Consider the following 15,098-nt stretch of genomic DNA (forward strand, 5'->3'; position numbering starts at 1 on the left):
CGGGCGGGCACACGCGAAGACGCGATTTAATCGATTCCGCTTGAGAATACGTCGTGACCGCCTCTAGAAAGCGTCCCTTTCCTGACAGATCACAATGTCGTTCGCGACACGAGAGAAGGATGATCTCTCAATCGGCACGATAATGATTGAAACGACGCCGCGGATGCGATGATTACTGATTTCTCTTTAACGACAGAATAAATACATATATTTCACTGCGCGCAGAAATCACTAAAATCTTCGCGCCATATAATGAAGAGAAGAGAACGTAGTAGTATCGTAGAGTATACAGATTAATTCTAAAGATTAATTTCTTCTTTTTTTTTTCCTAATCAAATTTCTCCATTTCTCATCTGTCGCTAGCGCAATAATCCAAACATTATCTTCGGGAAGCAAAAATAGAGGGATATACGATATATTCGGTCAATGACGCGGAATCGATCGATCAATATATGTATATCCGATCGTTAGAAAGTAAAACCGCATCACGTGGGGCAAAATATATAGGATCGACGTGTCTTTCACTTTAATACACATCTTATGGTAACCGCTTTTTTATGTGAGTGTATCGAAATTGTGCATTCGGCATAATAGCATATTTCTGCATTAGTACACTGCGATGAATATATTTTTTCGCTCTTCAAATCAATCTTTCCGAGGAAAGAAATAGAAGAATCAATCATCTTTTTCATCTCAACGTGTATCTCGCGACCACAAAACTTATTTGTCACACTGATTGTTACACGATAATCGAATATTTTTGCGCTCGTGTTTAAGAATAAAAAAATACGTGGATCTTTGCGCGAATAATTTTTTTTAACGAAAAAGAATCGAGAGGTCGACGAACTTCTGCGAGGGAGACAGTTTTTCACCTTAATATGCATCTCGTGATTACGAAAGAAACGATCGGTAACTGCCTCTCGGGAGAGCCGCACGTTTGGAAATTGCATATTTAGGAATCGCGGAATTCGTTTGCATTTAATTTAGCACTTGCATCCGGAGATCCGGAGCCGGTGGATCGACGTTTCCGTTAAGAAGAGAGAAAGAAAAGCGACGAGGAGGAGCTTCTGAAGAAGTTGCCTCTCAGATACTTTATTCTTATACACGAGTCAAGAACTCGTCGCACGTGTAATAAAAAAAAAGAAAGAGAAAAGTGGCGGGACTCAATTTCTTCAGCGTCATCGTCTGCGTTGAGGGACCGGAACAATGGCAAGTGCAATTTCCGCGAGAGCGGATTCGGCTTAAGACTCATAAACGCGCATAATTTCCGAGGGCCAGAAAGACCGTTCACGGAACAATCGCGACTCGGTGCATTTGACTCGAGTCTGTTAGGGTGTGTCTGTGAGATCCGCCTCCTTTGCGGTACTCTTTCTTTTAATTATCGCCTAGAGACAGAGAGAGAGAGAGAGAGAGAGAGGGGGGGAGGAAATAATCTATTAGACGCCAATTAGCTGATAACGCCGATTTAATGGAAAGGCGTTTGATCCATTTCAGAAGCGTCGCGTATCGCGGCGGAAATGATTTCACACCCTGTATAAAGAATCTCTACAGTACGGAAACTAGTTTCCGAGCGCGGAACAACCGTGCACAACCAGTTTGCAGTTAATTAATGTTGCAAGACCGGTAGCCCGCCCTGCCGCCTCGAAAGTGCACGAGACGCAATTGCGTCTCGACACTTGCATCGGCGTTGCACGCCGATTTATTATCTATTATTCATCTAAATAGGCAGTTAAATGCAACATCCATCGATTGGTTAAATGTCAAATCTATAAAAGTGCGAAAGACCGAAATGCGCGCAACTTTCTCCAAAGCTAATTGCGCTCTTGGGTAATTATCGTGTGCTATCTTTATTATATTTTCATTCTAAAATCAAGTGACCTTTCTCGTGTATATAAAATTCTCGTGTGTATATATGTGTGAAAATTGCAATAATTATAACAATTAATCATTCAAATTTTTACCATTTCGCGTGTCACCTAAATTATGCTAATTTCTATACGAATTTATACTTCTTACTCGGATATAAAAATGAGATTATATTTTTAATTAATTTCATGCAGATTATTACTGATTCCGCTAACAATTGGCTAACTGTCTAAAATTTGTAACTATACAAGATGCATAGGGCCAGCGTTATTGATAAGCGTTAATTATTGCTGTTAATTATTTATTCGACGAACGTAAAAAGATTCGCGGTTCGAGGACCGTTTATTTTAATAAAAATTGTATTTTCCATGTAACAGCTGAAATTAATTTAAATTGGCGCGATACTTGAGATTAATAAGATTATAATTTAATTAACGATATTTTTCTTTAGCCATCACCTGCATAGATTTTAATGTTTTTCATCTTTTTTGCAAATAGACAGTCTTCTTTGAGATTAAAAATTCGGAACCGCAGATTTTTTCGACGAGGCACAGATTCTCGCACGATTGTGAAAACCCGTTGCAGCGTTCGCCGATGATGAAATATCGCGGAGGACTCTATTTTGCGACACAGCACGCACTCATACGGGCGTGTCGCAAAGGAACGCGTTTCCCCGTTATGCAATCGTTCCCGATGACGCTCTGTTTGTCGTCTCTCTCGCGTAAAGCCGCAATTTGCGGCTCGTGTATTTACACCCGTTATATATTACACGCGTGCCAGTATCGCGACGTGGGCGGCGTGAAAGGAAGACGAAATTCCAAGGTCGTAGTTGGAAATATAGATATCAAAAGCGGCTCGTTATCAACGGCGAGACTCGGCAATTATCTGGACAAATAACCTGAATTTTCAGAATTTTCTATATTTCCTGAATTTTCTGAATTTCTTTTTAACGTAGATCGTACGCACACATATATACACAGGTGCGCGGTTTTAATTGCTTAAATAATTTTTAATGCGTAGTTTTAATTGCTTCGAATATAATGCAGCCTTAGTTTTACGAGGTCTTTTATCATTGCGTTCAAATTGGTATTTCGAATTAAGAGACGCGGTAATTTTGATAGAAACTTTGTCATAAAATTCGAAAACAAGTCGATGCTCAAACATATATCACAAAACGTTTTCAATTAATCAAGAATCAAAATCTGGTTCTTAATTTTACTCGATACAATGTGTGGAACTAAAAGCGTTATTATAGCTCGCGTATACCCTTTTAGTAAATATAAGGTGAAAAAGTTGCGACGCAATTCCGCTGCACTTTTGCCGATGCGGCCGCATTGTTGCAGCGTTTGCCGATATATGCGTTCAGTCGTGATAAAAAAAAAAGTTAATTTATTTAACGGCAGACTCAAATTCAGTAAAGAGAAGCGCTAAAGATAAAAATATTCAGACAATTTTTTTAATATACATTTTTAATTATACATATATTCTTTTTAATTTGAAAAAAGTAATTTTCCAAAAATATAACAATTTTATATATCCAATTTTCAAATAATTGAACTTAATTTAAGATAAGATATAATGTTTTATAGCTTAAAATTTAATTATAGCATCAACTGTTGATTATATCTCAAAATTCAATGAGATTATTTTTAATGACGCTTTTTCTTTACTAATTTGGAGTCGATAATTTCTTTGATATTTTCATCTCTCTGTGTACGATTTATATAACAGATCTGCGTGATACATGTGATGGATACAATGGATATTAAAATTTATATATTATAGTATTTTTATTATTTATTAAGAACCGAGATTGTGCGTAAAGAGAAATAAAATGTTCTACTCATATTAAATAAACATGTTAAATAAAATTTCGATATAAATTAATGTGACTATCTTCCGCATTTTATTTTCGAATATTTAATATATAATAATATTTGTCTCAAATATTGGCTTGTGCAAAATCTCGAGGTATACGTAAATATTTTCCTTTATGTCCGTTCTTTCCCATCGACCGTTACTTTCAACATCGTGCATCCGAATCCCTTCACAAATCACGGGCGATTTAATCGCGAACGCTTCGAAGCGGAGCGCGAAAGGATCGGAAACCGGAATCTCGGTTTTACGAACCGCGGAGTCGGTGTCCTATCGTTGTTAAGCTACGAAACACTCACTTTGCGTTCTCCACAACCGATGAGATCACCGATGGTAATCAACAACAATACCGTCGTACTTTAGGCAAGGGAGCCAAGGGACGAGGACCGCAAGAACGGAGCACGCGACGAAAAATGTTTAAAGCACAAGAGTAAACATCGGACTGGCGAGAGACGACGCCGTGTATCAGACCATGCTGCAGCCACTCTTAATAAGCTGCTTTCACACCGAAAACGAGATGCATCGTGGGGATGCAACGCGCCTGGTTGGTCGGTCTTTGGACCAGGCAATCTGCGCCGCCTCGCGAACACGGATAAGATCTTTATTTTATACAATATAAATTAAAAATAATAAATTTTATAGAAATAGACTTCTATAACTTATAATTTATATACAATAAATTATAAATTATTAAAATAAACTATAATTTATTGTATTTTGTATTGAAACATATGCTATAATAGAAATTTTAAATATACACATATATAAATATCAAAAATTAAAATTGCTTCACAAGTATTTCATAAATAAGAAAAAAAAAATTACTAAATTTCTATTACTTTATAAATTAATAAATGAATTATGTATAATGTGTGGTATAATTATAAACTATAAAAATTTGTTTTATAAAATATTCCATAAAAGAAATTTTTTCCCAAATATTTCACGAATAAAAAAATAAAATTTACCAAATCTCTTTATTCTTTTTATTTAAAATATTTTATAAATATTATAAGATGTGTATTTTTTTATTATTATATATTTTTATTATTTTGTAAAATAATAAAAAAGAAATTTAGTAGATTTTTATTCATGATTTCTTATTCACGAAATCTGTATGAAATAATACTTTGTATTTATATGTGTATATATCTAAAACTTATATAACTTTATTGTAGCAGTTTTAAAAGGAAGTTTTAAAAGGAAAAGGATAAAAGTACTAAAGAGTGCCTTTTCGAAGAAGATGATAATGTTTTCGAAATCACAGAGAGAGAAAGTATTTATATAAAACAAGCAGCAGACAGGACATAATTTCAAAACGAAAGCTTATCCGAGGCTCGTCTTGGCGGCCGTAGATTCGATCAGATAGGCAGGTTATTAGCGAGCAATCTCGGCGGGGTGATAATTTCGTGAAAGATCGATGGAATATTTATCAGCGGCATTCCCGAGCCTCGGCTTCTCCTCGCCCCGGCAATTAATCGTCGTTCCCCGAAATAGCGGCTCTCTCGTCAATATCGTAACACTGCCAGTTGCTGGTCGACGACCCCCATGCAACCACTAACGATTTATCTTGCGATTTGCCGCGAATCTATCTTTACGACAATGCGGAACCGCGATAAAGTGCTACAATTTCAATATGTAGTGCGAATTGCGTCTGCTCATTTTATATTATTTACCGCTTTTTTTCCTAAATAATTTGCACGCGTATCAAGACGACAAACAGAAAATTTCCACTAAAGTAGATATATCGTTCATACTACTTAAATAATTGTGGTGATAATCATAAAAAACATGCTGTTTTTGTTATTTATCGAGTATCATTGACTGATTCAATTCAGTGAAAAGTAAGCGATATTTATTATTTATATTTCATATTATCTTGAAATATAATTTCAAATGTCAGATTTTTATAAATGCACGAGAGAGGATATGTCAGATAAAGAAAGATGACAATATGGAAAGAATAAGAAATTCGAGATTCTTTCTTTTTAGAAAATATATATCACCCTATACAAATTTTTTCAAAGACACTAGGAATTTTTAAAAAATTTTTGATTTAAAATATAATATTTTATTCATATAAAAACGATCGAAATTAAACTGTCATTGTGTCTTTGTGAATGCCGCTTAATCCGAATTCCGCACAAAGGCAGACGTCCGATGGAAAGGAACCTGCCGGGACCCGCATCCTCCCTCCAGGCCCGAACCTAATTCATCTCGGAGCCCCGCAGGTCCTGCTATCACCTTGCCTGTTACTAATGCGACATTTCTGAGAATTTCAGAAACGACGCATCTGTCATCTGCAGCTTGCTATGTTCTCACTCGACATCCTTGACGTCCTTTTCTCAAAACGAGAAAATTTCTCGACACATTGACTTATAAGAGTGGAAAATTACACTTGTAATTTATAAGTGATTTGTCAAATGATTTGATGGGATTTTCAACAATTTTTGAAAGCTATGAATTTGCCTAAAATTTAATTGTTTTCCTATATTTTAATAAAATTATATTAATAAAAAGTATTTATGCACAAATATGCAATATACATATTATATGTTTTAATTGTATATAATTGTAGTTGCAATTATAATTATGAAATAGTAATATGCTTACATATTTTTTGCAATATTTTCAAATGTCCTTTTCTAAAAAAAGACATGTTATTAACATTATTGTTGCTTTTCCGTGATGCTGTCTCGATTCGCGTTGTGCGTTATATTTTATATTCATAGCATCGAGCAGGGTTGTCATCGCAAGGGTTAGCAGTTTGATAGTTTGTTCAAAATAAAATTAAATAAAATAATATTATGTTTTAAATAATATGTTCTAATACTTTAAACTTGATTAATATTTATGACAGTTATCAGCTGATTTCTGTCAAAAAATTAATCGCGGATAAAATATTATGACATATTATATTACTTATAAAATATTATTTTAATTATAATAATATGTTGTAAATAATATATAATATGTTATAATATATATTTATAATATATACACTTTGTCCGTGAATATTGTTTTGACAGAAATCAGCTGATAACTGTCACAAATAGTAATCAAATTAAAAATATTAAAATATTATTATTTTAATTTTATTTTGGACAAACTATCAAATTGCTAACCATCGCGATGAGAGCCTTTCGATGCTATGAATATAACGCACAACGCAAATCGAAGCAGCTAATCAACATCACGAAAAAATACAACAAAAAAGGGACTAGAACAACACAAGCGCGCGCCATTCCTCGATTTTATATTAAAAAGATTAATATTTTTAAAAAAATAATATAACGTTTATTTAAACTCCATTAATCTTTTTTGACAGAAATCAGCTGATTAAATCGTTAATTAGCAAATTAAAATAATATATTTTAAAAATTAAAATAATAATATAGTTATTTAAACACGAATAATATTTTGTGACAGAAATCAGCTGATAAATGTCAAAAAATATTAATCGAGTTAAAATAACTATAATATATATTTAAAACATATTATTTTAAAATTTAATTAGCAAATTAACGCTTTAATCAGGTGATTTCTGTCAAAAAATATTAATAAAGCGTTAATTTGATAATTAAATTTTAAAATAATATGTTAAAAAAAATAAAATAGTGATATGTTGTAAATAATGTTATAATACCTTATGCTCGATTAATATTTTTTGACAGAAATCAGCTGATAACTGTCAAAAATATAAATCGAGTTTAAAGTATTATAGCATATTATTTAAAACATATTTTTTTTTAACTTTTATAACATATTATTTTAAAATTTAATTAGCAAATTAATGCTTTAATCAGCTGATTTCTGTCAAAAAATATTAATAAAGCGTTAATTTAATAATTAAATTTTAAAATGCGTTTAACAAATTAACACCTTATTAATATTTTTTGACAGAAATCAGCTGATTTAAGAGTTAATTTGCTAATTAAGTTATAAAATAATAATATGTTATAAAAATATGTTATAAAAATTAAAATTTTAATGTTTTAAATAATATGTTATAATTCTTTAAACTCGATTAATATTTTTGACAGTTATTACAGCTGATTTCTGTCAAAAAATATTAATCGCAGATAACGCATTATAACATATTATTTACAACATATTACTATTTTATAACATATTATTATTTTAAAATTTAATTAATAAATTAACGCTTTATTAATATTTTTTGACAGAAATCAACTGATTCAAACGTTAATTTGTTAATTAAATTTCAAAATAATAGCATGTAATAAAAATGATAAAATGTTTTAAATAAAATGTTATAGTACTCTAAACTCGATTAACGTTTTTTGACAGTTATCAGCTGATTTCTGTCAAAATATATTATTAGAGTTTAAAGTACTATAACATATTTATAACATTTTTAAAATTTTTATAACATATTTTTATATTTTAAAATTCAATTAGCAAATTAACGCTTTAATCAGCTGATTTCTGTCAAAAAATATTAATAAGGTGTTAATTTGTTAAACGCATTTTAAAATTATTCGATTTCAATAAAATTATTTTATTTTTGTGTGACTCGCGTGTTTTGTTGTAATATATAATAATATACATAATAAAAGTGTATTATGTAGAGAAAAAAATTCTGTATTATTTCGCATATTCTTTCTAGTTTATTATGTAGATTAAATTTGTTTATGCCCCACTTTTAAAACTGGCCAAGTGAAACGTTTTGCATCACATGTGTTTGCTACCTAGTTCCACTTCATAAGCATAGTTTTATAAAATTAGACCGTAACCGTGAAGGACATATTCAGTTGCTAAAACCCAAATCGAGTCATGTGTGAACAAGATATATAAAAATAATGAGAGTCTAAGAAAGTGAAAAGAAGGAGCTATAATATAGAACGATACCAAGTTTCTTAAGACTTTCAAGGATGGCAAGCATATGCGTCAAGTAGTGCGAGAGTGTTGGAGTCTATTTACGCAACTTTATAACCCGACATATATAAAATTCCATTGATATAAATAAACAAAATTTTATGTTGGTTATTAAATACGCTGCACTACCAACTAAAAGTCTATATAAATTCTAGTAAAGAATTTTGTCTTTTATTTTTTTGTCGCACATAGCAAATATATTCGCTTACATTCTAAAAGGAAGCAGAATTTATGTAATGCAGTAATGTAATAGAAATAATTTATGTAATAGAAATAGAATACAAACTCGATCTCTCTTTCTTTCCCTCTTTGGAAAAATTTTTCTAGACGTCATTATTTTCACATTTTTAATATTCAATCGTAAATATATATCGTTGTAAATTAATTAAATTTAATCTTTAAAAAATTAAAAAAAATTTCATTAACATTTATTAAATTAAATGAGAAAATACCTGTATTGGTTTTCAATTTCGCTCTACAGATCTTCGAGTTCCAATAATATAAGCCAAAAAACAAGGTATCATTTCTATATTTCTTATGTAATTATCTTCGGATTATCCTAATAAAACGTGGAAATCTTGGGCCTCGGGAAAAATATATAAAACACGAGCACAAAACAGTGTCACACCATCGTCATGTCAATTTCGAAAAACGTGCTGGAGCGCGGAATTTCACTGACAACGACAAAAGCGATCTACCGAACGATCGACACGATTCCGCACGAGTGAGCTTACTGTTTCTTTAGCGAGGCGTGTGACGCTTCTTCCGATACTCGGACGGGATTCTTGCGACGTATACGCGGGTCGATAGTGCACCTGTGTACAATCATCACCTGAGAAATACCGTTGCGGCCAGACGCCGCGCTGGCAACGACAGCTACGAGAGAACCGATATAACATATAAGCTTTTCAGAGGCCAAAATATCCGATCGATTCCATTTTTTGTAAATTTTTGATTTTTCATATTAGAACATCTGATTACTATTCTGGTATTAAAATTAAGAATTTTATAAAAAAATGGAGAAGATGATCAATTTCGTTTCTTCATACGTGTCGCGGAAGATTGAGCGAGATCGTTTTCACGAAAAATTCTAATTTCTTTTCCGGTAAATCTAACATGATAATGAGAGATCTATACTTTCTCAATTTCGCGCAGAAAAGAATCACTCTCACGTGTCTCACGCTCGCGATCGCTTAAACTTTATCCGCATTTTTATTATGCAACGCATACGATATTTAGTTACGTGATATATTACTGCTCCTGTTAGTTCGATAAGTCATTAATTTCTCTATGCAGAGAAAAACGAGTTAAACGAGTCGTGAAAATATTAAATAGACATGCCTAGTAAATGCGTCGTAAGTCAAAAATAAATGGGAATATTTAATTACATGTAAAAAAAAAAATTGCATAAAATCGTTTGATTGATTTCTCGTTGAAAATAGTTACCCCTCGAGATATCGAACACTTTAAATATCGTCATATGTACATCCTTGAATAGATGTATGATATATTTTTAGTTAACTATTTTATCACAAGATTCTCGTCGGTGTTAATAAATAAATCAAGAAAATCAGAAATAATCGTGAACTAATCGATATGTTCCACATTATTTCTTAACCTCATGCTCCAATATTTTGCAGATATCTTATTATTAATCAAAAAAGATGGCAAATGCTTAAATATAGAACGGATCACATATAATCCGATCATTCTGATTATTTTTATTGTAACGACCTAATAATTTATCTTATCCTTTCGATTAATGTATTATATAAAAAAAAGAACTTACGAAATAATTCTAATTTTCTTTTCTAATCAATTTCTTTAATTAATTAATTTCTCTCCTTAAATTTAATTAAATTTTTCTGTCTTGATTAATTCATCTTTTTTAATCGCTTCTCTCTCTATCTCTCTTTCTTTCTGTCTCTCTCTCTTAAAAGTTCTGCGGGTTACGCTGACATTTTTAAATAATCAATATAATCGACATGTAAATCAGTTCCACGTACCTTATTCGCCTGCTTGCAGGGGGAAGGCACTTTAGCGGAGAGTTCCCTTAGGAGGTCCTCCGAAGTGTTCCTCGCGACCTCGGCCATACTTCCGGAATCATCGTCCGCGCCACGTGCGGGATCGGAAGTGATGACGCTTTCCTCGTCGCCGCTGCCCTTCTCCTTCGCCCGCTGTTCGTGCTTCGAGAGCAGCTCGCGCTGCTTCTGGAAGAACTCGGGCTCGCTGAAGCATTTCTCGAGGCTGACGGCGCGCTGGAGGGTCGTCGGCGAGCTTGGGGTCGATCGCGAGAACTCGAGCTCGTCCCGCAGCAAATTTTCCGCGCTCTTGTTGCAAATTCGCGGTGGATCCTGATCGCGAAACGCTCTCCTTTGTCCTTTCGATACCTCGCACATCGCGCGCTAACCAGAGAATGCTCTTCGTCGGAGGGAAGTTACGCGACGCGCGTCCGACGTCATTTTACGCGAACATTTCTCGAACGTGTCTGAAAAAGATTCACAAATTATTCATGACACATGCGTTATATAAATTAATAAAAAGAAAGTGTGTGTGCGAAATTCGTCTATCAATAATTATCTTAAAAAATTATCACACACACATACAATTATATATTAATATTTTGTTTATATATTAATATTCATATATATATATGTATATATATTAAAATTTAGAGATATATTTTTTAATATTATTATATATTTAACATATTATAATCATCTTTTTTTATAAACAATCTATATTTCGCGATAAAGAATTCATTTCATTTAGAATCAAGACAAAAATCTATAATTTTATATGCATAACCTAATACATATGTATGCGTATATATTCTTTACTTTCTCAGCTACCTTCACACATATTACATGGCGCATACATTATTTATAAAATGCAACTCTGTTCTGTGAATTTCGTTGTGAATTATATAGATTCATTGCTGTTTACTACAGTAGTTATGAAATATTGTTGTTTTATTGTTACTTTTTATGCAGCTGTTATTTTGTTTATTGACGTCGCTTTCTCACACTGCATAACGATAAGTTTGCACCTCGAAATGATTCGAAACATCGCTGCAGACATGATATCGGAATCGCGCATTTCTGCCGAATAAAATCGACTCTCTCGTACACGCTAAATATATCTTCCACGAATATCTCTCAACAATGCGCACGTCAAAACTCGCTTGTTCCTCGCGCGCCTAAAATACTTTCGACACAAACGAAAAGTGCCGATACGATTCGCGTTAACTACAAGACGCGATTCCTCGCTTCAAGGTTAGGGTTAGGTTAGGCGCGTTATCGCGCGCGGGCAAGATATATAATCGAATAGAGAAAGAGAAGTACATCGTATATATGCATACCTGTCGTTTCCGACGAGATCCTCGTGAAAGGATGAAAGAGAAAGCCGGCCACTTCGTCTGTCACCGCGACACGACGCGCACAAACACCACCAGACGCCGCGAGACTAGAGGGACGCGTGCGTCATGCGGAAGGACATCTGTTGCCCCTTGCCCGCGACACCCCTCTAAACCATCTCTCTCTCTTTCTCTCCCATACGTGGGATCGTTACTCTCGCATTACGCACGCGTAATGTAACAGGGTCGCGCGTCAAATAGAGAGCCCCGGTGTCCTTGCGACGCCGATGTCAACACAGAAATTATATGCATGTGTATTTCCTGCAAAGAAATTATTATTACAAAATATGATATGAAAGTAATTTGTGATATAAATATAAGGAAAAATATATCTTTATGCAACATCAGATCTATTTAATAAAAATGTTCCTGATTTATATAGCGAACTATAATTTAATTATACAATTTATTTAATTATAAAGAAAATTAAATTATATATTTAATTATATAATTTAATTTTCTTTTTTCAGGATAATACAGTAATATATATGTATAAAATTAATCTATATATATGTAAAGAGCAAGGATCGATGCATTTCATGGAAAAAAGGGCCTTCCGAATGTTATTTACGTCACTGATACTTTTGCATCTATCTTTCTCTCTGTCTCTTTCATCCCTTTTCCCCTCCCTTTTACTCTTCTACCTCCCTTTCTCTTTATTACTATCTTCTCTCTCTATCTCTCTCTTATCATTCTGTGCTATCTTCTTTCCCCTTTATTCTCAGTTACGCTTCGCCCCTTTCATCCCCTTATCAACCCAATTCAGGCTCCCTTCCTCTTTGTTATTTTTTTTATTTACGTTACGCCTTTCTTTCTCTTTCTCCGCCCTGCGCTTCCGATCTTCCCTATAAAAAAAAAATTGTGGGGTACTCGCTGTGAATTATGCCAGGGGGTGCGTAGGCGAGACGACGATGACGGCGTCGCGACGACGCCTAAAATGCTCATGCGTCAATCGATCCGCAACTTTCGCCAAAGGAAGAATCTTTCGAGGCACTTCGCGTCTTTATTAATCGCTGAAAATTCCTCTCTTCTATTCATCGATCTCGTTTTTCTTCAAAATTGTTAAATAAAACCATTCTGTCTATATGAATAAAATTATCTCGTTAGAAGTTATAACAATGGCTCATTGTCTTATATATCGGAATTTTGATAATAATCTTGCAAATTGTCTGTCTACATGTCTTCATTTTTCTTGACAATCTACATAATGAATTAACACACACAATGAATATTTTAATTTGAATATTATTTAAGGATAATTGTTTTTGCAAATTTTATCTTCTTCGAATAAACAAGTGCATAGAGCAATAAATTCTCATATGTTAAAATTTATAATTATAAATTATACAATATTTATCTTCGTGATACTATTGAAAAACATTTGAGCTTGTGGTAATATTATTTTAACTATGGTTTTGTATAATCAGATTAAATATATGCTATTGTTTTTAAGTCTTATCCAAAAATATTTGATTTTGAATGTATTCTGTAAGATAATTTCTAATAATTATATCTTATTCTCTCTCTCTCTTAAATTTTTACAAATTTTTTAAAAATTTCGAAACACAATTCAAGTATACTGTAATATATTCTATGTAATTGAATATGTTATTTAGTATATGTATGAAATTTTGTGTTGTTTCAAAATATCTATATCGCTGTGAAAATGAATCTGTAAATACAATCAAATAAAAGATTGGAAATATTTTATACAACGAAATAAATGGCAAGGATGATCTTGCAATTTTTATCTTACAAAAATGTAAAAAAGGAATTTACATTAATATATTTATACACTTAAAAACTTGTTTTTAAACATTGATCATGTTTCTTGACTATCGTGAAATTGATAACTATATAACTATATACTATCGTAACATGTAAAATATGATAAAACTATTGTAAAATTGCGTAAAAAATTGTACAAAATTGTATAAATGATCGTTCATATATCATTTTATATATATATGTATATGTATATTAATAAAAAATTTATATATAATCTCTTTAATCTCGTCGATAATCTAGTGGCAACATATAGTACAATAATACTTTTTAAAAATAATTTCTTAAATAATTTCAAAGATTTTCTTGAAAATGGCATGTTTGAATTGCGTGTGTGATAACTGTAAATATTTCATTCTTAATAATTGTTTCATTCTTTACTTTATCTATTTATTTCAACATCATATTGATTAATTAAAATTTGAATATATTAATGTGTTAAAATATGTATTTATAAAATTATCTACCATTACAACAATTGTACCTGTAAATTTCTTGCAATATCTTAAATTAATTCATTAAATCAATTGCTATTATAACATGATAATCTATTCGAAGAAGATTAACGCATAATTATTAAATAAATTACTGGCCTAAGTTTATATAGATTTATGTAAAATTGAAAAAAGATATAAGTTACGTTTTCTTCGAATTGTATAGGATAAATATATTCATTTAGAGAAACACGTATCTTAACGAATATATACGATTTACTTTACAAACAATAACACGGGAGCCTTAAGTTTGGCCGTTTGGTGACATTATTTCAGTTGTCATCTATTTACAAGCAGGATAAGTACGTGTCGTTCCGTACAGTTGTATTAATACTTATTCTGAAATAGTCGTCTCAAAATCTATTTTGTAAGTATTCTGTTACGCTTATTATATCTTTTTTAATTTTCAAGCATATACATATACATAAATAATCAATTATGATAGCATTTGCAAAAGCTCACACAAAATTTGACAGATTAACTTATTATTTCTTCTAAATATTTCTTCTGAATTTCTGCTTCAAATCTGAGCACACGTTTTTCATCGATTTAAAAATTGTAATTTTTTAAATATTTTTATTTAATATAATTATTTTATTTCTATAATTTATTATTATAAAAAATTGCATATAACATTACCAATTAGGAAAAATAGTAATTGCAAATGTTTTCGTCAACCAGAACGTTAAAAGTTTTAGCCATGATATGTATACGATAATTTAATTATGCATAATTCACATTTATCAGCTTGAAGTTCTTGAAAT

The 15,098-nt window shown here is 31.9% G+C and overlaps 1 protein-coding gene across 2 annotated transcripts in view; it reads right to left on the reverse strand.

The window, feature by feature from the left end:
• The window catches only part of LOC145938071 (uncharacterized), a 47,670-nt gene that overhangs the window by 26,992 nt on the left and 5,580 nt on the right, over nt 1-15,098 (reverse strand). For both annotated transcript variants that reach the window (XM_083041432.1, XM_083041433.1), the window contains exons 3-4: nt 12,002-12,316; nt 10,647-11,128 (exon numbers count right to left, since the gene is read on the reverse strand). In XM_083041432.1, the coding sequence (XP_082897558.1) occupies nt 10,647-11,039 (393 nt within the window). In that variant the 5' untranslated portion in view covers nt 11,040-11,128; nt 12,002-12,316. The remainder of the gene's footprint in view (nt 1-10,646; nt 11,129-12,001; nt 12,317-15,098) is intronic.

Source organism: Prenolepis imparis, unplaced genomic scaffold (assembly GCF_030444845.1).
Source record: "Prenolepis imparis isolate NDT839.2.m4 unplaced genomic scaffold, iyPreImpa1.0 SCAF_7, whole genome shotgun sequence".
Taxonomy (NCBI): domain Eukaryota; kingdom Metazoa; phylum Arthropoda; class Insecta; order Hymenoptera; family Formicidae; genus Prenolepis; species Prenolepis imparis.